Raw genomic sequence first — 27,952 nt, 5'->3', positions numbered from 1 at the left:
TAACCCCACACCACCACTCCCCATCCCCCGGGTCTCCGGCGAAGTCTCCTCGCCCCTCGCGCTCTGCATCTCGTCGGCGACGAACCCAAAACCCTCACAAATCCTTTTCTGATGTGCGGTTCACAGTCGGAATCCTCTGTCGTGTAGCAACTCCGATCGAAGCGGCGGGAGGGCCTCGGGTCGAAGCGCGCCTCCCCCATGGCGACGGCAGGAGGGTCCCGATCTGGGGTTTCGCGGGCGGCGTTCGCTCTGGTAGCGGTGGTGCTCGTGGGATGCCTCGGTGGGGGCGTCTCGGTTGCCGAGATCAGGCGACAGAAGAACGTGCAGGTGGCGCTCCGGGCCAAGTGGGCCGGCACGCCGCTGCTGCTCGAAGCCAGGTGAGTGGTTTCCGGCACGATATGCTGGTATACTTGTCCTTGTTTGATCGAGATTTTTCGTTTTGTACCGATTTAGTGGTCCTCAGTAAGTTCACTCTGGTTTACTGGTTTACCACTGGGACTTGGCGATCCTGGAAACTGGTAGCGAGCAATTCTGCCGATGCCTAGTCAATATGTTTAGCTAATTGTGCTAAGAATTCAGTCGTTTCCTTCTAATTGTTAGAAAGTGATTAGTATAGTATGTTGTGAACAGTCATGCGCACTATGCAACACACCAGAATACCACTCACCAGTCAGTAATATGCACTCGTGGTTCAGTAACACACATTCACCAGATGAATTGTGATGTTTATAATAAACCGAATCCTACCAAATTACAAAATTATTGCAGTGAGAGATTAATGAGGTTTTATGTTTCATAAACTATTAGGCTCTAACGTGACAGATAAGAGCATCATGTCTCTTCTGTTCACTTGAAGGTTAAAACATTTGCTTTCGCTGCGACACTTGAAGGGTGGTAGTATATTTATTTTATTGTTCTTGACTCAAGACTATCTTTGTGTGCTATTGTAGCCAAATTTATTATATGTAGCCAGATGCTGTACTGGTACATTTTAGATCTAATCGAGAAATATCTTTCCATGAGGAAACATAGATAAATGTAGTACATGCTAATGAATATTTGCACCACTGTTGTTGGCCAATGTTACTTGTTATTTTTTCTGGAAATACCTAATCCTGTCCATTTACTACTTTGATTAGTGAACTGCTTTCAAAAGAACGGAAGGATTATTTTTGGGATTTTATTGGCCATTGGAAGGAACTGGACAAAGGATCTGAATGTCTGACAGCTAAATGTTGTGCCCAGAAGATTGTTGAGGATGTTCGCTCATTTCTCAGCGAGCCACTGGCTTCAATTTTTGAGTTTTCTCTTACACTTAGATCAGCATCACCAAGATTAGTGCTTTATAGGCAGCTTGCAGAGGAATCTTTATCTTCAGTTCCTGTCAAAGATGATGCACTAGAGCAAATTTCTGGCAGCGGTGCTGTGGAAGGAACTTGCTGCTGGGTAGATACAGGAAACACTCTGTTTTTCAACTCAGATGATCTACATAAATGGCTCGAGGGATCAGGCAAAGGGTAAGCATCTTCATCTTTTATCTCTTAGGCACTTTGTTTAGGGCTTCTGGCTACAGGGTTGAAACTCAGAACTTATGTTGAACAGAGCTACGGACTCCACTGGACAACCTGAACTATTTGACTTTGACCATGTATATCCTCGCTCAAATATTACTGCTCCAGTTGCTACATTTTATGGCGCTGTTGGGACAAAATGCTTCAAAGAGTTGCATGTTCATCTGGCAGAAGCATCAAAGCAGGTGACATATTCTTGACTTGTTTTCTAGTATATTTCAAGGTATCCGAGGTCTCGAAAAAACAATGAACCATGGAAAGTAAGATACAAGGTCTTATACAAGGGCATTGTATATCAAATACCCATTTATATACATGGTGTTAGAGCGATACTTTTAATGAGTGCTTAGCTACCATGTCAACATTATGGACTGTTTGGATTGGAGCCCAAGCGCCATGCTAGATTCTGGTATTACCAGCCACTTTTTGCTAGGTTTTGCTCTTAAGTCATCGTTCAAGCCGAATATTTAATTGTGCAGCTTCAGTTGAATCAAGGAACAGAGAATTATCTTCCACCAGCCTGTTTTGCTTCCATGTTGGACCTTAAATTCGTTCCCACCTTCTCTTGAATTTGCTCTGTAGCTTCAGATGTAGCTGCCATTCTTTTAGTTGCATGTATCTCATTGATTTCCTTGCTGAATAACTGTGGTTGTTTTAAGTCCCAGAGTATCTTTGGCTCGTTCATGATTCTATGTTGTAACATGCATGTTGATGCATGGAAATGTTGGTAATCTATTGCTTTCCAAACCAGTAGCCTATGCAACTTTGTCAAGTAACATCTAATTACCAAAATACATGGCTTGCCAATATTTTGTCATGGCAACTTGGGGGTGAACAAACCAAACAGCCTCGTAATCACTGATAGCCTATTGCTTCTTGCTGTTTCTAGTTGATAGTCCTAATAACTGGAAGTTCATCTTCCACATGGTAATAGAACTTAGATGAATGTAGTCATATCAATTGTAATATTTGTGAGCAACTGAACATATATTGTTTTAATGAATCATGTCAAACCTCTGCGTGATAGTACTTGGTTATCCTATTATTTGGATCCTGCATAATTTGTATATGTACTAGGAAACATGCCCGTGCGTTGCAACGGGAGAAAAAAAATAATCCCTCATACACACCAAGCAACATCAGCATATCCCTTGAAAATTTTCATGATGCACACGACAAACAATAATATAACTGGTGTTGCACAAAAACATAAAGGTGGGATAATTTTTGAAGTATACTCAAGGTGTTTCCAATTTATTAGACAACAGAAATATCTACCTAATTGTAGTCATCTCTTTACACCTTTGTTATCGTTCCTCCTCAGTCATGCCCAGCAATCAAAATTTGCATTAGGATGAAAATAGCAAAGTACATTTTAGTACTAAATCATAGCATGTGCATAAGAGCGAGATTTTTGTCTTGCTGATATATGTGTTTGCAACTGTAATTCAAGTCAAGACTTAATTTGGTCGCAAACATATTAGACGGCTCCACTGCAAACAATCATTTTGTAAGGCCATGCATACGGAATGTTCAGGGTTGCATATCAACAGTGATATTTTTTTAAAGAATATGAACACAATTTCAAACAATATGGTAATCAACGTTATGCCACTGATTTACATAAAGCTCGTATCAGTTGTTTAGTGTACATCATCATATAGGGGTTGGTTATTGTGCACTGTATGAAAATAAAAAAAGGGCAACCTGGTGCATGTAGCTCCCGCTTGCGCAGGGTCCAGGGAAGGGTCCGACCACTTTGGGTCTATAGTACGCAGCCTTTCCCTACATTTCTGTAAGAGGCTGTTTCCAGGACTTGAACCCATGACCTCATGGTCACAAGGCAGCAGCTTTACCACTGCGCCAAGGCTCCCCTTCCACTGTATGAAAATAGAGAGGATGATTTATGTATCTATTGTTATCTTTAGCATATGGTAGCTGGTAGGAATCAACATCCCCTATGGTGTAAACAATAGGTTTTGTGAGAGCATCAAACTATGATGCATACTAAACACAATTTTAGAAATGATTAACATGCAAGGTAATAGCATTTTTGAAATCTACACATTTTTTGAGAAATTTTCATATATAACGCGTTAGATTTGGATGTAGGATTTGAAAGGTATGAATATATTATATGGTGTAAATAATAGGTTTTGTGAGAGCATCAAACTATGTTGCATGCTAAACACAATTTTAGAAATGATTAACATGCAAGGTAATAGCATTTTTGAAATCTACACATTTTTTTGAGAAATTTTCATATATAACGTGTTAGATTTGGAGGTAGGATTTGAAAGGTATGAATATATTAGAAATGTTTGAATCTAAAAAGGAAAGTTAAACGGAGAGAAGAAGTGGGTGGAACAAGATTCTAACCTGGGTCTCGTAGTTGAAAGAGTTAGGCTCCAACCAGTCAGTCACGTATGTATAATCATATTGTGTGTGGGGATGACTTCTTATTAATGAGCGGTGTAGCCAAAGAAAAGAAAGAAAAAAAAGAAAAGAAGGAAAAAGGGTGTGGTGGGAGAGGGCCAGAGGGGTCGAACCTGGGTCTCCCCGGTAGAAGACGTAGTCTCCAGCCAGCCAGATAGGTATGTGTGCTTTTGATAGAGAAGGGTGTCACTTCCTATCAACCAAAGGCGAGGCGGATGCAGCCCAACGAAACGTTTTTTCTAACTTATGGGTGGCATAGCGGGTAATTTGTGGCAACTTCGGGTCTAATTTTAATGACGTACGACCAGAAGCACTATTTGCTTTATTATTAGGGGAAGATTAACCTCTTCCTGGACAGCAACTACATATGTAATGGTTTTAACTTTGAACATGTCTGTAGATAGTCAAATGTGTCTTATTCTAATGGTGAAATTGATTCTGTTTTTATTAATCTAGTTTTCTTTGCCATCATATCACACTTTATGTCTTCTTTTGCTTCTCTAATTTTGCTGCATTGGCTGTAAGCTGCAAATGTCTAATATATAGTATATGTTGTATTCAGGGAAAAGTCAGATATGCACTGCGCCCTGTTCTGCCATCTGGATGTCAGGCTACATCTAGCTTTTGTGGTTCCATTGGTGCTGCAGATGCAGTCACTTTGAGTGGTTATGGGGTGGAACTCGCCCTAAAAAACATGGAATACAAAGCCATGGATGACACTGCTATAAAGAAGGGTAACTCTGCTTGTGCTAGGTGTTTTATTTGCACCGATCATGCACTCATCTCCACTCAGCTCTTAATAAGCAAGAATTTCAATATGTGACTCTCTAGTAAATCTGCTGTATCCCCTTGAAAATGACCAAGTAAAAATAACTTACGCACACCTCTTTGTCTGAAATAAATCAGTTGGGAAGACGAGTTCAACCCTTTTGTCTTTTGGCTGCTTGATGCTGTGTGCGTACGGGTGGGTGGCTGAGCTGGGCATCGTAGCTGGCAGCTATATATGTTCTCTCTTCTTGTAAGGTGTGAGATTCAGCATGTAGGAGTAACTACACCTGGTTGAAACCTTTGTCCTACAACCGGGTGTAGGTACTCCCACATGCCAAACCTTAGGGAGTAACTGCACTCCATTGAAACCTTTTTCCTACAACCAGGTGTAGTTATATTGACATGCCCAATGCCACAACTTAGAGAGTTTGTAGTGGTTGTATGTAAGATCACCGAACGACACTCATTTGAACATAAAAAGGAGCATGTCCAAAAGAATGCATACCACTTAACTATATACTACCTACGTGGCCTTACATACTTTGTATTGTGGCCCGCACTCCACAGTGTGCTATATACTCTCTAGTCTCTACATTGTTAGAGTCGTATCGTGGGCGCGCACTCTACAGTGTGCTATATACTCTCTACATTGTTAGAATTGGCACGTGCGAGTAGCCACACCTGGTTGTAGGAAAAACGTTTCATATATATGTATACATATTTCAAATCTTAATGATCTTATTATGTTCGTCCGTAACACACACACACACACACTCACAAATTTCATATCATAATGATTCTTACTATGTTTTTCCAGGTGTTGCACTGGAAGATCCTAAAACTGAGGACCTCAGTCAAGAAGTCAGAGGGTTCATATTTTCCAAGATTTTGGTTCGTTTAGTTTAGTCATAACAATAACTATGGTGACTGTTTATTGCATATGGAGAAAGTATTCATCTTTTTTTATCCTCATCTGTTCTCTAGGAACGCAAGCCAGAGCTAAATGCTGAGATAATGTCCTTCAGGGATTATCTATTGTCATCAACAGTATCAGACACACTTGAAGTTTGGGAACTCAAAGGTATTGTTGGCCATTGTCTTGATTCTATCTGTCCTACAAGTTATAAATGTGCATCATGTGATGACATAGAAGCACCTCTTTTATATATGTTCTTCTCCACACTACAGATTTGGGTCATCAAACAGCACAGAGGATCCTTCATGCATCAGATCCTTTACAGTCAATGCAGGAAATCAATCAAAATTTCCCAAGTGTAGTTTCTTCACTATCACGAATGAAGGTAAGTGCCATATCTGGAGCTCCCTTTTAACCTTCAGCTATGTACACAAGTAATGACATTGAAAGAAAGTGAGTTTGTAAAGTTATTGTTTGTAAGGAAGTTCATATGAACTATTTCCACTGTTCCAGGTTCAGCTTATTAACAACTTTTTAATATCGTACAGGTTGACGATTCAATCAAAGATGAAATCATAGCAAACCAGCGAATGGTCCCACCTGGCAAGTCATTAATGGCTTTGAACGGTGCTTTGATTAATATCGAGGATCTTGATCTCTACCTGTATGTTCTACCATACTTCCTGGATAATGGTGTTTCTGATTATTTACTTTGTTTCCTCACCTTGATGAGCTAAGGCCAACTTAATTTGCCTTTGTGTTATGCCCAACGTGGATTTTAATCAGTGTATCCTGGCAACGACTGGCAACTACTCCCTCCGTCCGGAAATACTTGTCATTAAAATGGATAAAAAGGGATGTATCTAGAACTAAAATACATCTACATACATCCCCTTTTATTCATCTTGATGACAAGTATTTTCGGACGGAGGGAGTAATTTTTTGCTTCTACTTGTCATTAGAAACCTGGCAACAGAGCATGCATTATCACAAGTGATAGTTTCGAAGTCATAATGAAAGAAGATTGTACAAATAATAGTGTGTTGGCTCTTTTCAAGCTACTCAAAGGGAAAAATGTTGTGTTTTCTCCCAAAGTGTGGCATGCACCATTTATCCTGTGTCTGATAAGCCCCTCGCCAACTGCAACAACACTCAGCTATAAGCAAACAAGAAAGAAAGAGCAAGCGTGCAACCAGCTGATTAGAGAATTAAACCAACTGATTAGAGAATTTTAGTCAAAAAGATTATAACAAATATGGCTTTTATTCCTATGATTTTGGGAGCATATGAAGACAATGATGGACATGTGATTTGCTAGTTGCAATTCCGGTTCACTTATGTAGCATATAGGGATTTGCTAGGTTTTGCAGTGGGGTTGGCATAACCGTATAATAGTTATTATTATTGAAGCAGATCAATTTGGGATTCATTTCATTTCTCTACTGGTCTACTTCTCAATCAGCTCTTTGTATTTTCTAACCCTGGTCCTTTCTCTTTCTTTCTTTGCTCTGGTTTTGGGCTCTACTTGACATTACATCACTAACTTCAAACGTTTGTTTGTGTTAGAATGCTCATTGGTTTTACAGTTTGACATAAATATATTATATATAATAACTAGCAAAATAAATATTTAACTATGATTTATCTGGCAGGTTAATGGACATGGTCCGTGAGGAATTGTCTTTAGCTGATCAGTTCATCCGATTAAAGGTGAGTTTTATTTAAGTGTACTATTAGATGTGTTACCTGGCTAGTTCTTTTTGTTTGTTAGTATTACTAATGGAGAGCGCATCAGCACCTATCTGTATATTATTAGAGAAGCTAGTTGAATCTCGTTGTTGAAAAAAGAAAATCTAGTTTGGCCAACTTGATTAGGGCATCTCCAGTGTTATCCCCCAGCAGACAACCCTAATTGTCTGCGGACACGTCAACCGCTAGGAGTGCAGTTACCCAACGCTAAACCAATTATTTTTACCCGGTATCCGGACATTTAAATGATTTCAAACTAGATTCAGACATAGTTCGGATATATTACACCAAACTTAGTTCAAATTTACATAAAACTTAGCTAAGCTACTCTAATCTACCTAATGAGCTGAACTTGGATCTCCAACACCATCTGGGTTCTGCCATTGCCGCCAACGCTCCCTTCGTCGGTGCTCCAGTCACTGCGGCATCCGTCCTGGGCTGCGATGACGCGCTCGTGGCGGAGCGCCTTGGCTTTCTCCTCCGCCCGCCCGCCGGCCTCGCGCTCGGAGATGAGGATCCCCTCCCGCAGCGCCTCGGTGTTGAGCCGCCGGTGGCGACGGGCGTCCTATTCCTTGGTCGTCTTCAAGTGGTCGAGCGCCCACTCGATAGCATGTTGCGGGTCGGCGAGGATGTGCGGCCGCGCCACCTGCCCAATCGTGAAGGACATCGAGCGTTGCGAGGACGACACCGCTCCGCGCGATGAGGTGCTTGAGTCGTCGAGGACTAGCTCGCGGCGGCGGGGAGGGTAGGCGCTGACTCCGCGGAGGCGGGGGGCGCGGCGGCTAGGACGACAACGCACGAAAGGAGCCGTGACCCTGTGGGGGCGGTGTGTTGAGCAACGAGGCCTGTAGCGCCTCCGAGAGCTGCTCGCTGACCTCCCTCTCGATGTCCGACTAGTTGACGTCGTCGTCCTCCTCGCCGGAGCTTGATTCAGCCCCGTCCAGGGACGCGGGCGCCACCTGGAGGAGGATGCATGCGGGATAAGGACAACGATCGCGCGGATGAGAAGGGTCCCGACGATAGGCGGCGGCGTAGGGGCGCGGACAGGGCCAACCATGTTGGGAGCCCGATCCGCGTCGTGTCGGGGCGGCAGCTGATCGGCCTGGAAGCTGCCGAGCAGCCACGCCATCCGGCAGCGCTCCCGCAACTCCTTGGTTATCCGGCGGCCCATCGCAGCGGTACGCGGGGTGGTGGTTGGCTGGTAGGGTTTGGGTGGGCGGCGGAGAGTTGAGAGTGGGAGTGAGGGAGAGGGGCCGGGTTAAAGAAAGGGGCGAGGGGATTGTGCTGTTGGGCCGATGTGGCGGACAGTCCGGACTCCCCCCCCCCCCCCCCCCCCCCCCCCAACACACACACGCACACACATTTGGGACTGGACCTGGGGATATCGTACTGTCCGGGCTGAAATGGTGGAGCCCGTTGAATGACATTTTTTGTCCGGACCGGACAAATAGGGGCGGAATGGGGGAGCCTGTTGGAGATGCTCTTATAGTTTTCTTGTGACTTGTGAAGCCTTCACATGAGATGCCGAGTAGAAATGCAGAATGAAATATGTGGGTTATATACTTCCACCTTTGTTGCTCATTCTAGAACCTTTATACCACAAATACTTTCTACCATTGCTGTCTATATACATTTTCTTATCGTAGCTTCTGGCATTTGATTTTGACTAAATAAAAGGCTATTAGAGCATTTCTGCTCCACAGTTAGGTTGTATGGAGTATTTCTTGGCGATATCCGAATGACACTTTCATTTCAGCAGCTGTCCTTTTAGCCCTTTTATAACCAATATTTACCAAATGCTAATACATTCAACTTTTTAGATTATTACCATGTTACGAGTCAACAGAATTATATTATCTAGCTAATGATTAAATAGATATGCCATACCCCTCTATTCTGAACATGTGATTGTTCGGCTGGTGCCTGGGGAATCCGGGAGCTGCTCCTATGGTCGCTCACCCCAGACACTTAGTCCTCCTCCTGGGCGAGCTGGTCATGTATATTTGTGTGTGTGTGACAATCCTTTACTAGCTTATTTCAGCGTGTGTGTGTGTGTGGTGTGTGTGTTTGAGGCGAGGGTCTTTATGCCCTCTCCTCTGTACATTTCCTTCAACTTAATGAAATAACAGGCAGCTCTCCTGTATGTTCTATTATTTACTTTGCTATTGTTTGTCAAATGCCTTCCAGTTGCCTCAAAGTGCTGCCCGCAAGATCCTGTCAGCAGCGCCACCAGCAGAATCTAATTCATTCCGCGTTGACTTCCGGTCTTCACATGTTCACTACCTTAATAACTTGGAGGAAGATGCCTTGTATAAAAGGTGGCGAAGCAACCTCAATGAGGTCTGTTCACTTGTCTTTTATCAACATATTGAACGGAGATTGTCAGACCGTTGCTTCTGTGGCAAGTCAAATGAGGAACTTGAACTCAAATATATTATTTTCATGCTTTAGGGGCATAAGGGAATTGCATGTATGTCTTTAAATCTTGTCCATAAGATATCTTAAACAGCAGTATCGCCATGGTTTCACTTATCGTCAATTTTTTCTAGCATGGTTGCTATTGGTTTGTTGCAATGCTGTTATGTTTTTTAGTTTTCTCTATCATCTATGGAAAAGTTCATTGACTATCTCTGTTGGGGGTCTAACCATGCAATACACCATTTATTTGGCTGTTCCTCCCCATACCCTGGTTAAATTGTATCACATAACTACTGGCAATCTTTGATGATTATCTCTCCTTTTTTACTTTCTTTGTAGCTATTGATGCCAGTGTACCCTGGTCAGATGCGTTACATCCGTAAAAATTTGTTCCATGCTGTGTATGTGTTCGATCCAGCTTCAGCCTGCGGTGCAGAGGCTAGTCTCTTTCTTACCTTTTCTCTTAGTATGCATTTGTTTTTCACACACTCTTTATGCTGTGCTCATTTATTGGCTTGGTATTTCCATTTCACTTGAAACTTTACAGACCATTGACACAATCCTGTCTCTACACCAAGATAGTGTCCCTGTAAGGTTTGGTATCATAATGTACTCTTCTAGACTCATAAATGTTATTGAAGAAAATGATGGATCCAAGAGCAATGAAGACACTTCCACTTTGGTAATCATGTTTTCTGTATTTCATTACTGTGATTTGTTGGGAGCTCTTTGCTTGGATGTATACAACAGCAAACTGGTTTTACATCATTGCTACCTATGTCTGGGACAATTTCTACCTCTCTTTTTCTAGCCCTTGTCATTACTAGGGCGGCTGCTAGGCGCCAGTCGGATGTTTTTACGAAAACAACAGCCGCCTTCTCTACCATCTGATTGATCCTGATCTGAGCATTTCCAGCCATCAGATGAGTCAACGCAAAACACATGCACTCCTCATCAGCAGCACTCAGCACGTCATCGAGCCGCCGGAGCAGCATCACCACGTTACCTTTGCCATCGTAGTCGCAGCATCGATCGAAGCAGCGGAGCCGCATCGCAGCATCGCCGGTGCAGCCCGGGCCACCGCCGTGGCACGCCTTGTAGCATCTCTCTGGCAACTCCCACACCGGCTCGTAGCTTGGAGGCAACATCGCAGCACCGGCTCGCAGCCCGACGGCGACGTCACATCACCGCCGGAGCAGCATAGTTGCAGAATCCATCGAAGCAGCCGAGCCATTGACGGCCGTCGCAGCATCACCGGACTAGCCGAGCCGCCGTCGCAGCACCGCTGGAGCAGCGTAGTTGCATAATCCATCGAAGCAGCCGAGCCGCCGATGGCCGTCGCAGCATCACCGGAGCAGCCAAGCCACCGTCGCAGGCTCGCAGCACGGCGACAAGGTCGCATCACATTGACGGTCGTCGCAGGCTCGCAGCATTGGCAGATCAGCCGACCACTCTCGCAGCACCACCCCGCCCTGCAGCGCGGGTGCATCGCCACACTCCACGGCCTCACATCACTAGGCATCCCTCGCAGTATTTCCGGGGCACTAGGCATCCCTCGTTGCAAAGTGGTTGGTGGCGCCCGTGAGCTTATTTTGGCCGGACGGCGGGGAGGTAGTTGTCGGGGATGGGGAGAAATCCATGCCTGTGGATGAGATGTAGACGGAGGTAGGGGATGAAAGGGTCAACCGCAGGATAAGGACAGATGCAGAGCGGTGTGTGGCCCCCACGGGACGCGTGGCGATCGTAGGAGTAGGCTGCGCGGACGATTGTAGACAGGCGGATGAAACAGAGCGTTTTCCCATTACTAGTGCTTTTTGGGTACATGAAATAATAGAAGCAAATAATTACACTCCATTGCATATTATCATCATGATGTCCAGCTTTTTCACAGCAAGGATTTGTATCATACTCCCTCCGTCCGGAATCACTTGTCACTCAAACGGATGTATCTAGCACTGAAATACGTCTAGATACATCCGTTTGAGCGACAAGTAATTCCAGACGGAGGAAGTACTATATATCAAAGCAACATTAATATGGTCTTCCAGCTTCGCATAGGTTCCTTTCTTACACTGGTACGGTGATACTAGTGTAAGCTTGATATTTGGGATAACTACCTTGCAGAGGATGGCTACACACCCTCATAGAATGAGGAGATAGACTAAACTGGGATGATGAAATTTAGATGGGATATGGATAATTCTTTTTGCTTGATCTTGTAAGTTACCATAGCCATTATAGGCATGCTTGATTTATCCTTTAGAACTGAACTTGATCTCACTCAAAACTCTCAAGCATAATTTTGTAACCAACTAATAACCTATCCCTTTAACCATCTAATCAACTAACTAATCTATCCCCATTTCCGTGCATGCTATTTTCACATGTGCAGCACATGGCACATGCTGGACTTAGCACGTAACTAGAAAGGAAGAACATTGGGCCAGTGTAAAACTTATTAATCTATGTTATATTCCTGTGACATATTCTCTAAACTTACACTGGATTACGACTACTTAATTGCATAGCTTCATTATTCCTGTGACATAATTCTCTAAAACTTGCTCTCCTATCCAATTGATACCGCGCCCCCAACTAATGTATTTTCTTTTGTACAGATAATGAGGCTTTTCTTGTACATCAAGGAGACATACTCGACACAATTGGCATTCCAATTCCTAAGCGATGTGAGTGAGCTCACCAAATTTGAATCAGTTATAAACTTAAAGATTCTAGCCTGTCTGTTGATAATCTTTTGCGTTGCTGGGTTATGTGCATTTTTATTATTCTGCAGCGCTGCTATCTGTTAGACGCATGTATATTAGCTGTGTGATCACCATTGTATAAGGGGTTTCTTGCATACATGCCTTGTGTCATTTATACATTTTGGCCTAGAGCCACATAATGGATGAAAGTGCTATTCATAAGTTATGACATGGTATTGTAGAAATGTAGAATTGCATGCACCAACCAGTTCACCCAAAAGTTCAAGCTGATGGTAAAAGGTGGGCACTGCGCTTATACTTCGACACCCCCTCTCATGTGTGGCCATGTCAGATCTAAACGCGGGTACCAGCTAGTTCACCCAAAAGCTCAGGCTGCCTAAGGTTTCCTGATGCCAGCCACGGATGCTCCTCCCACCACCATCATCATTGCATTTGTGCCGCTTGTTTTTTTGGCCACTACCATCAGATCGATCTCGGCCGTCTTCTTTGTTTTAGCCCCGCCAATCTCTGCTGGCTTTGTCTTGCTAGGCTCATCCCCAGCTGGTGCTCTCCCCAACACCATCGTCCTCTCATCCTGCAGAGCTCCCCCCCCCCTCTCACTAGTTTCGTCCTTTTTTCGAGAAAACGCAAAGGACTCTTTGCGTTTCATTTCATTGAAAAGGGGAGAAGATACAATCCTCCTAGGAGGTGGTGGTTACATGGATTGTCCACCTATCAGTGGACATCCCAGTTAGTGGGGAGGACAACCCTGAGACCCAAAGTGCCGGCTTGTGCCCAACATGTGGCTTCGGCCTTAATCCTATCTACGAGTACGGTAACCGAGGGGCGCGCGTTCTCGAAGACGCACTCATTGCGTTGTTTCCAAATCATCCAAGGGACGAGCATGGCGATGGATTGCAGGCCTTTCCGTAGCGCGTGGGGTCTGCCCTTTCGTACGTTGCCACCAGTCCGTGAGGGTGGGTTCGTTACTTGGCGGTTGAGAAGGTATCCTCGCCCAAGCCAGCACGTCGTGCCAGACCTGCCGCGAGAACGGGCATTCTAGGAGCAGGTGCCACATCGTCTCTGGGGCCTGATCACAAAGAAGGCATCGTGGGTGGTGCTGTAGGCCGCGACGGGCGAGTCTGTCCGCCGTCCAACACCGGTCCTGGCTAGCCAGCCAATGAAAGAAATGGACACGGCGTGGTGCCCAGCTCTTCCAGGTAAGCTTCCAGGAGGGGCATTTCATGGATCCGTGGAAGGTTGCGGCGTAGCATGACCGTGCCGTATAGGTGCCACTGGCCGTCCATCTCCAGAGCAAGCGGTCGGGCCGGTTTGATAAGCCGATGTGCTGCACTGCCTGCCAAAGCCTGAGGTATTGGCCAATCTCATGGATCCCTATCACTCCTTGAATGTCACGGGCCCAGGCATTGCCCGCTAGGCCGGCGGCCACCGTTCTTGACTTGCGTTGCCGTTTGGGGATGCATTGGTAGAGTGCCGGTGCCAGTTCACGCACGGACTGACCGTTTAGCCATCGGTCATCCCAAAACAACGCTGTTTGTCCGTCGCCGAGCTGCATGATCGTCGAGGCGAAGAACAACGCACGCTCCTCGCTGGAAAACTGGAGGTCGAGGCCTCGCCATGCGCGGTCGTCGTCCGTGTGGGAGAGCCACATCCAGCGCAGGCGCAGCGCTAGGCCAGCACGCTCCAGATCCTGGACCCCAAGTCCGCCGTACTCGAGCGGGCGGCACACCCTTCGCCAGTTGACGTGGCAGTGTCCACCATTGGCAGCAGCTCGCCCAGCCCACAAGAAGCCGCGCTGGATCTTTTCGAGCTGTCTCAGTGTCTTCTTGGGCGGCGCGAACGCAAGCAGTTGGTGTATCGGGATCGCGGCGAGCACAAATTTGACCAGGGCCAGCCGCCCGGTTTTGTTCATGAGCCATGCTTTTCATGTTGGGAGCCGGGCAGCCACCGAGTCGACGAGTGGTTGTAGCTGGGCCGCGAAGGGGCGACGTAGCGTGAGAGGGATGCCAAGATAAGTGATGGGCAGCTCCGCCTTCGCGCATCCCACCTGATCGATCGTTGCATTGGCCCAGGGTTGCCATTGAGGGTAGTGGCGGAGCTTTTGGCATAGTTCACTCGGAGGCCGCTGGCTTCGCTGAATATGGCCAAGATCGCGCGGACGGCCTCCACGTCGCCCTGCGTGGCGTGGCAGAATAGCATCACGTCGTCGGCGTATAGGGATATAGCCGGAATGTCTCGTCGGGGGTGCAGCCGCTGCAATATGCCGGCGTCGTGGGCGCGGCCGATTAGGCGCCCAAGGATGTCCACGGCGAGGACGAAGAGCTGCGGAGATACGGGGTCTCCCTGGCGCAGCCCGCAGCGATGCCAAACTGGCGGTCCCGGCTCACCATTGATCATAATCCGAGTGCTCGAAGATGAAAGCAGGATCGCTAGCCACTCCGTGAAACGAGGTCCGAAACCGTACTGGCCAAGAGCCTCGAAGAGGAAGGGCCATGACAGGGAGTCGAAGGCGCGTGTTAGGTCTAGCTTGAGCATCACTCTCGGAGCCCCAAGTTGGTGCAGCAGCTTCATCGATTGCCTGACGAGGACGAAGTTATCGTGCAGACTCCGTCCCGGAATGAATGCGTTCTGGTTGCGGCTGACCATGTCTCCCAATCTGGGCGCTAGACGGAGCGATAACACCTTTGCGAAGATCTTCGCCACGAGGTGAATGAGGCATATTGGCCGGTAGTCTCGTAGTTGGCATGCGTCTGCACGCTTTGGGAGTAATGTCAAGAGGGCCTGGTTGAGCTTGCTGAATCCGCGACCGCGCAGCTCAAATAGCTGCTGGAAGACGTCGAAGAAGTCTTGCTTGATGATGCTCCAGCAGGCCCGCAAGAACTCCGCGGTGAATCCGTCCGGCCCCGGCGCTTTGCGAGCCGGGAGGCGCTTGACGGCATCCCAAATCTCCTCCGGGCTGAATGGTGCCTCGAGGTCAGTCAGGTCATGGGGCTCGATGATCTGCGAGAGGTCCAGCGTGTGATTGCGGTCGGTGGAGGAACCAAGGAGCTTGTCAAAGTACGTGAATGCCGCTTGGGCCATTCCCTCCTGATCGGTGATCACTTGCCCGTCGACCACAAGGCGGAATATGTGATTCTTTTGTCGGCGAAAAGAGCATTGCCGGTGGAAGAAGGTTGTATTGGCGTCGCCGTCCTTGAGCGTGGTGATCCGCGCCCGTTGCCTTGCGATTGTGCGCTCGAGAGAAGCCAGCCCCAAGTATGCGATCTTGAGCTGTTTTCTCAACCAATCTTCCGGGGGAGATAGCATGCGATCTTCCTGGGCTTTGTCAAACCGCGATATGAGCTCGCGGGAGATGGCCATCTTGTCGCGTATGCAACCCGTGGACTTGGCGCTCCAACTCGTCAGCGCGCGTGCCGTGGTCTGAAGGCGCCGCATGAGACGCCGGAAAGGGTCCGGGTCGTGCACTGATCCCCAAGCCGCGACAACCGTATCGTGGAATCCGTCAAGCCGCAGCCAGAAATCCTCGAAGTGGAACCTCCGGTGCGCAGCATGTGTGGGTGCGCAATCAAGGAGGAGCGGGCAATGGTCGGACACGACGGAGGCGAGGCATCTCAGGTGGCAGTCACCATGCGCGTCCTCCCAGTCAGCGGTGCAAAACACGCGGTCCAGGTGTACCAGGGTGGGCGGGGTTTGCTCGTTGGACCACGTGAATCGTCTTCCGTTGAGGTATACCTCCTTGAGCGCGAGGTCGTTGACGAGGCGACGGAATCTTCCCATCATGCGGCGATTCAGGTTGCCGTTGTTCTTGTCTTCATCGCGTAGGATCAAGTTGAAGTCGCCGCAGAGCATCCATGGCCCGGGGCAGTCCGCGCGTATATCGCGTATCTCCTGCAGGAAGGCGATCTTTTCCGCGTCCTCTTGGGGGCCATAGACGACGGACATCCACCATGGCGTGCCCCTGGCCGTGGCCACTCTCGCCGTGACGGCGTTTGTGGTGAACAGGGGGTCCGTGATCGACATGACCTTGCTCTTCCACGCAAGCAGGATGCCTCCCCTCGTGCCGTTCGCCGGAAGGTACGTGTAGTCGTCAAACTCCGAACCAAGGGTATCGAGGACAGCGGACGAGCACATCAAGGCCATTTTAGTTTCTTGTAGGCATACAACTAGCTTTGTTCTCACCCCCACTGGCTGCCTCCATTAGTCCGTGCCACCTGCTGCCTCCTTCTCAACGGAATACATCTTTTGTTGTATTACTAGATCAGTACTTGTTTTGAGTACGCCACGCTACTGTTTGTAGTGGTTTCATTCCATATCTTTAGGCATGCAAATTTGGAACCTTTAGGGTACCCTTCGACCCTACTTAGTTCAACCAAATGAACTAAAATTTTGTGAATTCTGAAAATTTAATTTATTTAGTTGAACTAAGGAGGATCGGAGCCTCGGAGGGTACCCTCAAGGATCCAAATTTGCATCATTACATATCTTCCTACGAGTACTGAAACCAGCATTAATGTTGCAGATTCTTGATCTCATTAGGCTGAAATGGCAAAGCTAAAAAATGTGACCAGGCTCCTGCATTGCGTTGATTTATTTTGCTGACATAGTTCCTTTCCTGATTTTATTGCTGAAACTAAAAGTTGAGATTTGTTCCATATATCCCGTCAATGATTCCTTTGCATAGCTATATTTTTGTTTCTTCAGAATTTTTTGCGATGGGTGATGGACTTATGTCAGGCATAGCTTCTTAGAAATTAGAATATAATGGCATAACTTTAGGGTCGTGTTGGATGTTTTTTGTTGTTCCCTTCAACAAGGTAATTGCAGTGTGTTACAACTTGAAACTTGTCGTTATATGGTTAACATTACCATGATCATGACCTTTGTATCCTTTTTGGTTAATAATCTGGCCGCCAAACGATACTCTGTCTGTAGATATCCTGAATTTTATATAGCTGAAGTGCAGTGATATTTTCTTGTTCAGATACATAGATTGAGGAATGGTGGTGATGACTATAGTGAAGAGCCCGTAGAAGTTCATCATGTGGAGGAAGCATTTGTTGATTCATTATTGTAAGCATGTTCACTAAATTTTATATATTGTTGGTTCTAAATGCCCAAACAGAATCAGTGTATTTTACTTATGTTACTTGTATTTTGTAATGCGCAGGTCAGGTGCAAAATCTCACCCTCAGGATGTGCTGCTAAAGTTGCAAAAGGAGAACTTGTACAAGCAAGAGGCTGAAGAAAATTCTCGTTTTGTTCACAAACTGGGCTTGTATAAGCTCCAGTGTTGTTTATTGATGAATGGACTCGTTCATGAACCTAATGAGGTAATAATTGGCTATCTAACTTAAAAATTGTCAAAATTGGAGAAGCATCAAGTCTCCATAATATATAAATTTAAGACGGTAAATTCATCTTTTCTACATTAGAATGTTTCTTTAACAGCAGTAAATTTGCTGGTACTAAGGAAATTACACAAAAATGCTGAAGCAATAGCTAGTAACTAATGTGGTGCCTTTTTACTACTCTTATATTCTAAAGGACGCGACCATGAATGCTATGAACGATGAGCTTCCTAGGATACAAGAACAGGTCTATTATGGGCATATCCAGTCCCATACAGATGTTTTGGAGAAATTTTTGTCGGAAAGTAGTTACAAGCGGTACAACCCATCGGTAAGTACCAATATTTCTAAAATACTGTGGCGGCATTGGCTCTCGATTTACTTAACCATATAATATTTACCCTCAGATTACTGGCAAGAGCACAGAGAAGAAGAGATTTGTCTCGCTATTTGCATCGTATCACCAGGAAGATTCTGTACTTCATGATATCAGCTACTTACATTCCCATGGAAGTATGCTTCCTACTATTCTGTGCCTGTACCTTGCCATCTATCGTGAAAGTTCGCTGGTGTTGAAATGTAGTTGTTAAATCTATTTGCAGCTGGAGATGATGCGAAGCCCGTAACTCATCTACTTGCTGTTGATCTTTCTTCGGTGACCGGGACCAAGTTGCTTCACGAAGCCATACGTTACCTGGTAGATGAAGCAATTGCCTATCATGCCTATTCTAACATGCTATTTATATTGTTTTCTTCTGATTATGTCTTTTTATTCAACACGATGCAGATGGACGGGTCTAATACAGCTCGTGTTGGTCTACTACTTTATGCCCGCAGTGATAGTGTTTCCACTATTTTACTTATGAAGGATATCATTGATAGAACCATTTCTTCTTTCAGGTTTGTTCCTCTTTTTTCTTTCCTTTTTTTTCATTTTCCAGTAGAGATTCAGAATGGTATAGTCTATCACTTTTTCTTTCCTCTCATCATTGAATACATCAAGCTTGTCTCTGATCTTGTGAGTCATCTTGTTCTAGTGGCAAGGAAAAGGTACTGGACTTCCTATATGGGCTCTGCAAATATTATGAAGGTCAACATATGGCTGCTTCTTCTGCGGCTGGTGATACGCTTAGCTCTATTAAGGACAAGGTGTATAGCTTAGCTGCTGAGACTGGCTTGCCTGTTGATGATTATAAAGCATGGCTTGCAAGTTTTTCTGCTGATACAATTCTCAAAGGGATTGATAAGGTCTGCATCTGAGGACTGAGCTTTCTTGACCTCTTCTGAAATTCCTCTGTGTACTGTTAGTATGTGTACTTGTAGTTTTAACCTAAGTGTCTTTGAAACTTAACATACATTAAGGGACTGAGCTGGGTTCAAGCAAACCCTATCAAGACTTGATTTTTATTCTGCTCATTTCATTTCTCAGTTTAATTCGTCTATGAGATTGATTGATCATGTCAAGCTCACCATTACGGAAATTGGAGCTAGCTAGAGTTTGACTTGAACGAGCATATCAGCTGTAGAATTTCCAGAAGTTTTAGCCATCATAACTTAATATTAGCTTGGCTAACATAGTAACATTGTGCTTGGCTTTTAGCTTAAGAGCCCCTAGAAACTGCAATGCATATGTACTTGTTGGTTGTAGGTATCTATTTAAGTTAAACTTGAGTTGAAATTGATGTTGGCCCCAGTATTAACTCAATTTCTGTAAGAGACGAGCCCAAATTTGAGCAGAAACCAGGACTAAATTTTAGTACTCCCTCCGCCTGGAATTACTTGTCGTAGAAGTGGATGTATCTAGATGTATTTTAGTTCTAGATATATCCATTTCTATCCATTTCCGCGACAAGTAATTCCGGACGGAAGGAGTATTAATCTTGTCGAGCCTGTTTTACATAGCATCCTCTCAGGACTCATGACAAGCATACTAGGTCATCACTACTTGCTTTGTGCCAGTTGCTCACTGTCTCACTCGTTGTTCAAGACGAGTTTAGCTTTCATATGAAAACCACTGTTTATTTTTTCCCATTTCTTTATACCTTAACACACACACACACACACATGCAGCGCTCCTGCATGCTCTAAAAAATAATAATAGACAAAACAGTACAAGGTAATCTACTGTAAACAGGCAATTTTTCTGTAAGAACCACAAAAATGATTCACAATCTTTTCCTATGTTCAGTTTTCAAGTCAATACTTTTCTGCCAGTTTCCTAACAAATTTGTTCAGAACTTCTCACGCATATTTATTTGGTTGTGCAGTTGTCAGACTTCTTATTCGGGCAACTGGGGCTGGAATTCGGTAGCAATGCTGTGATCACCAATGGACGAGTAAGAATATGTTTCTCTCATTTTGTTTCTGTTCATGTCCAAACTAGTTCCATGGTCTTTGTCCTTTTGGTGTCTGGCAATGCATAAATACTCCCTCTTTGTCTCAATATAAGTCATCAGCACAGTCTCCAACTTGACTCTTTCACCCATCAATTTCTTTGATGTTGCTTCAAATAAAATTTGTTATATTTTTAGTAGGGGGGAGCCCTGACTAACCATATATATATATTAAATAAAGAGACAGAAAACGTATTTGATGCGTAGAAGTAAGTGTGAGCTCGACTGAGCATGCATCAAATAAGGAAAACAGGAACAAATCCATAAACAATTATACATTATGAAAGTATATTTTTCAAAATAAGTGTCTCAACCTTAGTACAACTTTGTACTAAGCTAGTACAAAGTTAAGACACTTATTTTGGGACGGAGGGAGTATAATTTATTGTATTGGATTATTATATAACTCTATTTTTATATAAAATATAAGCAATATTTCTCATGCATGTTGAGAAAATAGTATAAGTAGCATTTTCCATGTATGTTCTATGTTGAGACTTGAGAGAACAAAAGTAGTGGAGTTAATGAGGTGGCATGTGTGCATGTTGAGATAAATAGAAGTAGTGGGGATCAACTACTTAATTATACTAGATGATAAGAATGTTTGTGGCCTCAAGGTTATTTCCACCTGATTTCTAAGCTGCTTCTGTAGTTTATGACTGTTATTCCACCCTGCAGATTTTTGTTGTGGATGATGGTGACTCGTTTTTAAACGACGATTTAGGTCTTCTTGAGTCTATGGAGTATGAGTTGCGAACAAAATACATACATGAAATAATTGAGGAGGTTGAATGGGCAGGAGTTGACCCTGATTACCTGACAAGGTAAGATGTAAGCATGCAATGGTTTCAGTGGCTTTCCTATAGGGGTTTAATTATTTACACTTGAATGATTAGTTTGAGGTACATATTTCCTATAGGGGTTCATCCCTTTTAATATATTAGATGACAAGCTCTGGATAAGCACATTTTTTAGATGACAGCTAAATACGGATATATATTTGAAAGTTAACAGGTTATCGTCTGAAGTAGTAATATTTTTCTGACAAAACCCAAAAAGCTTTGCATCTCAATGTATTGATAGAAGAAAAGTTATGTACAAGCCCAAGGAAGGGCGGAATCCATAATTACAACACTACACTAGTGCTGGGCGCCGCTAGGAGCAACACCACTAGACCCACTGCCCCTGTTTACGCCCACAATCGAGCTTCGGCCTGATTGTGTCGAGCAAGCTTGCAATGTTGGGCTGCACGTCGTCGAAGACGGCAGCATTGCGCTGCTTCCAGATACACATTGCATCAGCTCTGATATGTGCCTGAAGGAATAGTTATATCCAAAAGGCTTATAATAAAGATATAATGCTAAAACCTTCCATTTTTATTTAAAAATCCTAACTGATGCATCCTATTTGCAGCAAATTCTACAACGATATTACCATGTTGGTCTCATCATCAATGTCTATACGTGAAAGGCCATCTGAAAGAGCCCATTTTGAAATTTTAAATGCGGAATACAGGTAAACTACCTCTTCTTTTACATGTATAAACATTCTGCTGGAATATATGTTGCTATGAGGTACTAGGCACATTACGCATTCTGGCCATTGTTTTGCACTACATCTGACCTTCTATTGACTAAAACTACACTTTAGGAAGGAACTTATAACTTGGCTACAGATAGTTTCTGACTAACTCTGGAATTGTCAGTGACAAATTTACCTCGTCATGGATCATTTTAGCTTGGAGTAATAATCCTACTTTAAAGTCTTAAACTATCTCGTCTGAAATAACTGGGTGTGAGTATTTCTTGCTGCCTGCAGTTTAATGTGCATGCCAGAAGAAATAATGTGTGTGAACACAAGTTTCATCTATCTTGGTTTATATTTTAACTAATCCGTCCCATTCATTTGTCAATATCATGGCCAGATATTATGCTGTCATGCTGGGTTTTGCAACTTCTTTGTTTTAATAATATAATATATGCTGATGCTATGATTTGAAATGCTAGGAGTATGTTCAAACTTTATTCAACTGTTTTGAGCTTGGGTCTTAATTCTTAAGTCACCCATCACATTTATGATTTATCTATATATGCAAGGAATTTTCAACTTGAAAGCAATGAAGACAAACACAAAATGTTGGGTCTTAATTCTTAAGTCACCCATCGCATTTATGATTTATAGATATATGCAAGGAGCTTTCAACTTGAAAGCTATGAAGATAAACACAAAGTAGTCACACGCACTAGGCTCAAATGCATGTCGCGTCCCTGTTTTGCTAACTGCAAATTGCAAGCACTGAGTTTTCACTTGAACCCACTTAAAACTTGGACTATTCTTGGATTTGTGATAACTTCACAGTTTGATCTCATTTTGTTCTTCATCATGCAGTGCAATTAAGCTGAATAGTATGAATTCAAGTGTTCACATTGATGCTGTCATTGATCCTCTAAGTCCTGCTGGGCAAAAACTTTCTCCACTTCTACGCATTCTCTCTCGACAGATTCAGCCGAGCATGAGAATTGTCCTCAATCCAATTGTATGTATATTTTATCGTTGTTATCTGTTAGCATATGTTCTGCATCTAAAATTAATTTGATATCTGTACCCGCTGCTGCTGGGTATTTTTATTGTTTTGAAGTGAGGCCTATCTCTGTTCTTGAGCTATCTGGTTGTGGTCATACTTGCAATCAATTGATTCAGTTCAACAATTGGAACATTTTAACCAACTTCACTAGCTAGAGATTTGCTGGCATGATTCATTCATCATTATATGCAATCATATTTTATAAGATGCACAATTTCATGTTATTGCAATGACATGCCTCAGCGATAGCAAAAATTAGTCTGGTATGCATCTGTAGTGACTACAGCCCTGTAAAACAAATTTTTATCCTGTTAATTATTCAGTTCTTTGTGCGTCTTGACTTGATTAAATCATGCTCAGTTCATCTCCATGAGAAATTATTTTTCATGTTTTTTGTTTGTCCTATTGATTGTAAGAAAGTATGATTTACCATCTCTATTAGAAATTGAAGTCTATGAGTAGAGAAACTATGGTGTGCTGTATTGTTTGAAGCCTTATTAGTATGTCTAGGTGGATCATGGATGGAAATGCTTCTATTCTTGAGCTTGTGCTAGCTGCAATCCTACAAATTTCATGCTAACATTTTCTGATTATTTTCAGAGTTCTCTTGCGGATCTTCCTTTAAAGAACTACTATAGATTTGTTCTTCCGTCGATGGTAAGAGTACACATATTTACTAGCCAGAACGTCCCCACTGCCTATAATGATGCTTGACCATTTGATATGCAGGATGATTTTAGCAGTACAGATTTTTCTGTACATGGACCTACAGCTTTCTTCTCAAACATGCCACTATCTAAAACACTTACAATGAACATCGATGTTCCTGAGCCCTGGCTTGTTGAGCCTGTCGTTGCCATGTAAGCCAGCCACCAAGTATTAAGAAAATATCAGAATTTATATTCTACAGTAGAGTCTAATCACATTTGTGGTCGTTTTATGTGTTTAGCCATGATCTGGATAACATTCTATTGGAGAATCTTGGTGATGTTAGGACATTGCAAGCAGTATATGAACTTGAAGCACTTCTTCTTACAGGTATGATCATTTAATAATCATCTCTTTGATTGTGGTGGATTATTTAGTGAACAGAATTTGTTTTTCAGGTCATTGCATGGAAAAGGATCGAGAACCTCCTCGTGGTCTGCAGTTTATCCTTGGCACCAAACAAAGACCACACCTGGTAGACACACTTGTCATGTCCAACTTGGGATATTGGCAGATGAAAGTCTCCCCGGGGGTGTGGTACCTACAACTCGCTCCTGGGCGCAGTGCTGATTTGTATGAGTTACCTTCGAAACTCATTGCCATAGATAGCCTGAGGGGCAAACTTTTACATATTGAAGTGCAAAAGAAAAAGGGCAAGGAGCATGAGGACTTGCTAAATGCTGATGATGACAACCATGTCCAGGAAAAGACGGTCTGTTTTTATTAATTTAGTTGTAAAACATATCAATTCTAGACATTCTTTTTTCCTAAATGCTTTTTAATGCAGGATAATAAAGGGTGGAATACCAACCTTTTGAAATGGGCTTCTAGTTTCATTAGTGGGGATGCCTCATTAAAAAAGAAAGCTGAGAAAAACACTGTTAGTATTTCTTCTGTGAGTTATTTAATTCCACTGCATGTTATTCTGATCAGGCTACAGAAACAAGCTTTGGTCTAGGAAAATTTGATTGTCCAACTTTTCATGATTTTCTTGCTGGGGTGCACCCAAAACTTCCAGGAATATTGTGTAGAGATCTACTCTAGTATTATGTATGGAAGTACTTTGCTACGGATTCTAGACCAGCCTATAAACTGTACAGTGATTCCTTGGGGAAAAACACGACTGAAAGAATGAGATAGTTTCTGAAAACATAGATTATGTTGCACATTTGATTTTACTGAAAGGGAATTACACTGCGCATACCAAAACCTAAAACACTTGGGAGAACTGAACTTTGTTAGGAAGTCTGACTACTGTTTGATGAAAGGTATCATGGAACTGTTCCTAGTTACACCTTTGCTCTTGCTAATGTCGATGAAGATATTTTCTGTAATACGCATATGTAGGAATTTGAGTAGAATAATGATTCCACATGTAAAAGTTACAGGCTAGTTCATGCATGTTTGTATCTTATGTTACTGGTTACATACTCCACATTTGTTGCTTAGAGAAAATCCAACAGTTTTGCTTTGCACTTCTATTCAGGACCTTAAGGATGCAAGACAAGGGGAGACAATTAACATTTTTTCTGTTGCTTCTGGTCATCTGTAAGTGTCCATTTCGTGAAAATATGAATTGCATTCGCTGTGGATGCCTATGCTGTTCATTGTTGGTTATAGTTTATCGTGCTGACACTTCTCACTTGTGCGATTAACCTTCAGAGCCATGTTCTGTGTTAGCTGCTAGCACTGTTGCCTTTCTTTTCCTTGAACTACTTGCTGTCGTTATTGGAATAACACATGCTTTTTGCAGTATTCTGTATACTGCACAAACAGCTACTCTTGCACTCTAGTCTAATGTTGCTGCAGCAAATCCTAATTACACATCATACACCATTTTACTCTTGGAAGAATATCATACCGAAAAGTATGACTTAAGAACATGTCTGCAAATTTTCATGTTGCAGGTACGAGCGTTTCCTAAAAATTATGATCTTGAGTGTTTTAAAGAAAACACAAAGGCCAGTGAAATTTTGGTTCATTAAGAATTATCTATCTCCACAATTTAAGGTAAATGAGCTGCTTTTGAGTCGATTAATTTATGAGCAGATGGAAGGTGTCTCTGCTTTTATCTAACCAGTAATCCTGCCAGGATGTCATACCCCACATGGCTCTGGAATATGGATTCGAGTATGAGCTTATCACGTATAAATGGCCAACATGGTTGCACAAACAGAAAGAGAAGCAACGAATTATATGGGCATATAAAATCTTGTTTCTGGATGTTATATTTCCACTTTCGCTGAGGAAGGTACTTTTTCTATATTACAATTATCTTATGATCCTGCTTCATGTAACCATGTTCTTCAGTAGGTAGAAGCAGTTATAGCCTGATTGAGTTCTAACGATATTCTTTTTCTGATGCTTTGTAAATAGGTTATTTTTGTTGATGCTGATCAAATTGTGAGAACAGACATGGGAGAACTGTATGACATGGATCTGAAGGGCCGTCCCCTTGCGTATACTCCGTTCTGTGATAACAACAAGGAGATGGATGGCTACCGATTTTGGAAACAAGTTAGTTACCAACTTAGCACAAACCATACTACTGCTGTAGATCAGGTTATTCATGGCAGGTTAAAGATGTTCTTAAGTTGTCTGCTGACTCCTGTTCTTTTCCCTGTGTGTTTGAAGGGTTTCTGGAAAGATCATTTGCGAGGAAGACCATACCATATCAGGTTGGTGACCTGTTGCATCAAGTATGCTTAAATAGATTATTGCTGTTATTTTGTAACATGATCGTTGTTTCAGTGCCCTTTATGTTGTTGATTTGGCCAAATTTCGACAAACTGCTGCTGGGGACAATCTACGGGTTGTTTATGAAACACTCAGCAAGGACCCCAATAGTCTCTCAAACCTTGATCAGGTACATCTATTTGTTCCCCTTTACACGTAACATTTGATGGAGTGGGTCACAGCCTCACAGGCCAGTGCTGCATGATTAGTGGCTTCACTGCTACAGTCTACAGACCAGAGTTCAAGTTGCTGATGAACTGGATTTCTTGGAAAGGCCCAATCTTGAAAGATATAACTTCATTATTTGATTCATACATGATTTCGTGCAATATGTATATGTGCAATTATCGTTTTTAATTGAATTTATATTGATAATTCAACAACAGCAACAACAACGAAGCCTTTAGTCCCAAACAAGTTGGGGTAGACTAGAGGTGAAATCCATCAGATCTCGCGACCAACACATGGTTCTCGACCAATAATATAGGTGCAATATTTTTCTAGTGGTTACCATTTTCAACTTGCATCGGGATGAGCTGGTTTATGTTTCCAACAGTAGAATGCTGTATGTAGAACCAAGCTCCAGACTACAAAATAGTCATATAAGTGAAGATGAGTGCAATGCTTACTTGTAGCACTTTTATCCAGGATCTCCCAAATTATGCTCAACATACTGTGCCCATATTCTCACTCCCGCAAGAATGGCTATGGTGTGAATCCTGGTGTGGAAATGCCACAAAGGCAAGAGCAAAGACCATTGATCTTTGCAACAATCCAATGACAAAGGAACCAAAGCTTCAGGTAAAATTTTGATTTGCCATGATCTGTTCCCTATTGCTTTAGTGTAGCACTAAAGGTTTGGCTATTCATAATATTTTCCTCGCACTCTCCAGGGTGCTAAGAGAATAGTTCCAGAGTGGGTTGATTTTGACGCTGAAGCTAGGCACGTCACCGCGCGCATCTTGGGGGAGCATGTGGAGGAGATTGCAGAGGCCACTCCCCCATCCTCTGAGTCTGATGCACCAAAGCCTGACCATGAAGACTCAAGCCAGGATGCGAAAGACGAGCTATGAGCACCAGCTGAAACCTAGCTTGATCATTTTCAGAACAGAACAAAACTATACTTTACTGGTCTGATGCCCCAGCAGAAAACATGGTGCAGAGGATAACCAAGCACAGGCGCAGGTACCGAACCAATTCTAGACGGGCCATACCCGGAGGCGGGGGCATATTGACTGCGTCCCTGAGGAACTCTTCAACATCAGTAAAGCTTTTTGATACACCCGTAATCCCGTAGGGCTAGGGGGTCTAGTGATCTATAGCAAGAAAGCATTGTAACAGTCAACAATTTATGTACTTTACGATTATGTTTTCCATGAGGCGCCGTAAACCATTTTTGACATCTGATTGATGGTCGAGAATGTACTTGGAAATTTTTGACATGATTGATTTTACGAGCCATTCTCCAAAGCCACGGCCGTTTTCAACTCCGTGTTCCGTATTATTTCCATAATGAATTGCACGAACGTTTTAACGCGGGATAACGTCGTTTGGAGTTTGAATAAACAAGACTGGTTTCATGGAATTTTACATTACACA

General features: G+C 43.5%; 1 protein-coding gene across 3 annotated transcripts; it reads left to right on the top strand.

Moving 5' to 3' along the window:
- LOC123121081 (UDP-glucose:glycoprotein glucosyltransferase) lies at nucleotides 1-27,814 on the top strand. 3 transcript variants are annotated; one of them, XM_044541017.1, is made up of 37 exons: nucleotides 1-377; nucleotides 1,140-1,517; nucleotides 1,603-1,756; nucleotides 4,570-4,741; nucleotides 5,593-5,666; nucleotides 5,760-5,856; nucleotides 5,964-6,076; nucleotides 6,240-6,355; nucleotides 7,344-7,401; nucleotides 9,628-9,780; nucleotides 10,198-10,296; nucleotides 10,406-10,540; nucleotides 12,477-12,545; nucleotides 17,566-17,654; nucleotides 17,752-17,914; nucleotides 18,129-18,263; nucleotides 18,340-18,445; nucleotides 18,535-18,629; nucleotides 18,720-18,832; nucleotides 18,970-19,180; nucleotides 20,200-20,268; nucleotides 21,004-21,149; nucleotides 21,739-21,840; nucleotides 22,714-22,861; nucleotides 23,510-23,566; nucleotides 23,639-23,769; nucleotides 23,859-23,947; nucleotides 24,016-24,329; nucleotides 24,405-24,497; nucleotides 25,104-25,165; nucleotides 25,525-25,627; nucleotides 25,710-25,868; nucleotides 25,994-26,134; nucleotides 26,252-26,295; nucleotides 26,369-26,483; nucleotides 27,002-27,154; nucleotides 27,247-27,814. In XM_044541017.1, exons 1-37 carry the CDS (start codon nucleotides 199-201, stop codon nucleotides 27,424-27,426), a joined length of 4,815 nt encoding a protein of 1,604 aa, XP_044396952.1. In that variant the 5' UTR covers nucleotides 1-198; the 3' UTR covers nucleotides 27,427-27,814. The 3 variants fall into 3 exon arrangements, with proteins under 3 accessions (XP_044396952.1, XP_044396945.1, XP_044396958.1); XM_044541010.1 differs by having other exon boundaries at nucleotides 24,405-24,512; XM_044541023.1 differs by lacking the exon at nucleotides 24,405-24,497.
- The last annotated feature ends 138 nt before the right edge of the window (nucleotides 27,815-27,952 follow it).

This window comes from Triticum aestivum, chromosome 1B (assembly GCF_018294505.1).
Source record: "Triticum aestivum cultivar Chinese Spring chromosome 1B, IWGSC CS RefSeq v2.1, whole genome shotgun sequence".
Taxonomy (NCBI): domain Eukaryota; kingdom Viridiplantae; phylum Streptophyta; class Magnoliopsida; order Poales; family Poaceae; genus Triticum; species Triticum aestivum.
Note: the sequence above shows the minus strand (reverse complement) of the source record. Positions and strands in the feature narration are given on the sequence as shown.

Bases quoted from the DNA above. Each gene is read 5' to 3' on its own strand.
- LOC123121081 (XM_044541010.1), top strand. From the start codon at position 199: ATGGCGACGGCAGGAGGGTCCCGATCTGGGGTTTCGCGGGCGGCGTTC. The intron at 23,567-23,638 runs GTAAGAGTACAC...TTTGATATGCAG, and splicing joins GATTTGTTCTTCCGTCGATG to GATGATTTTAGCAGTACAGA. The intron at 23,770-23,858 runs GTAAGCCAGCCA...TTATGTGTTTAG, and splicing joins GTTGAGCCTGTCGTTGCCAT to CCATGATCTGGATAACATTC.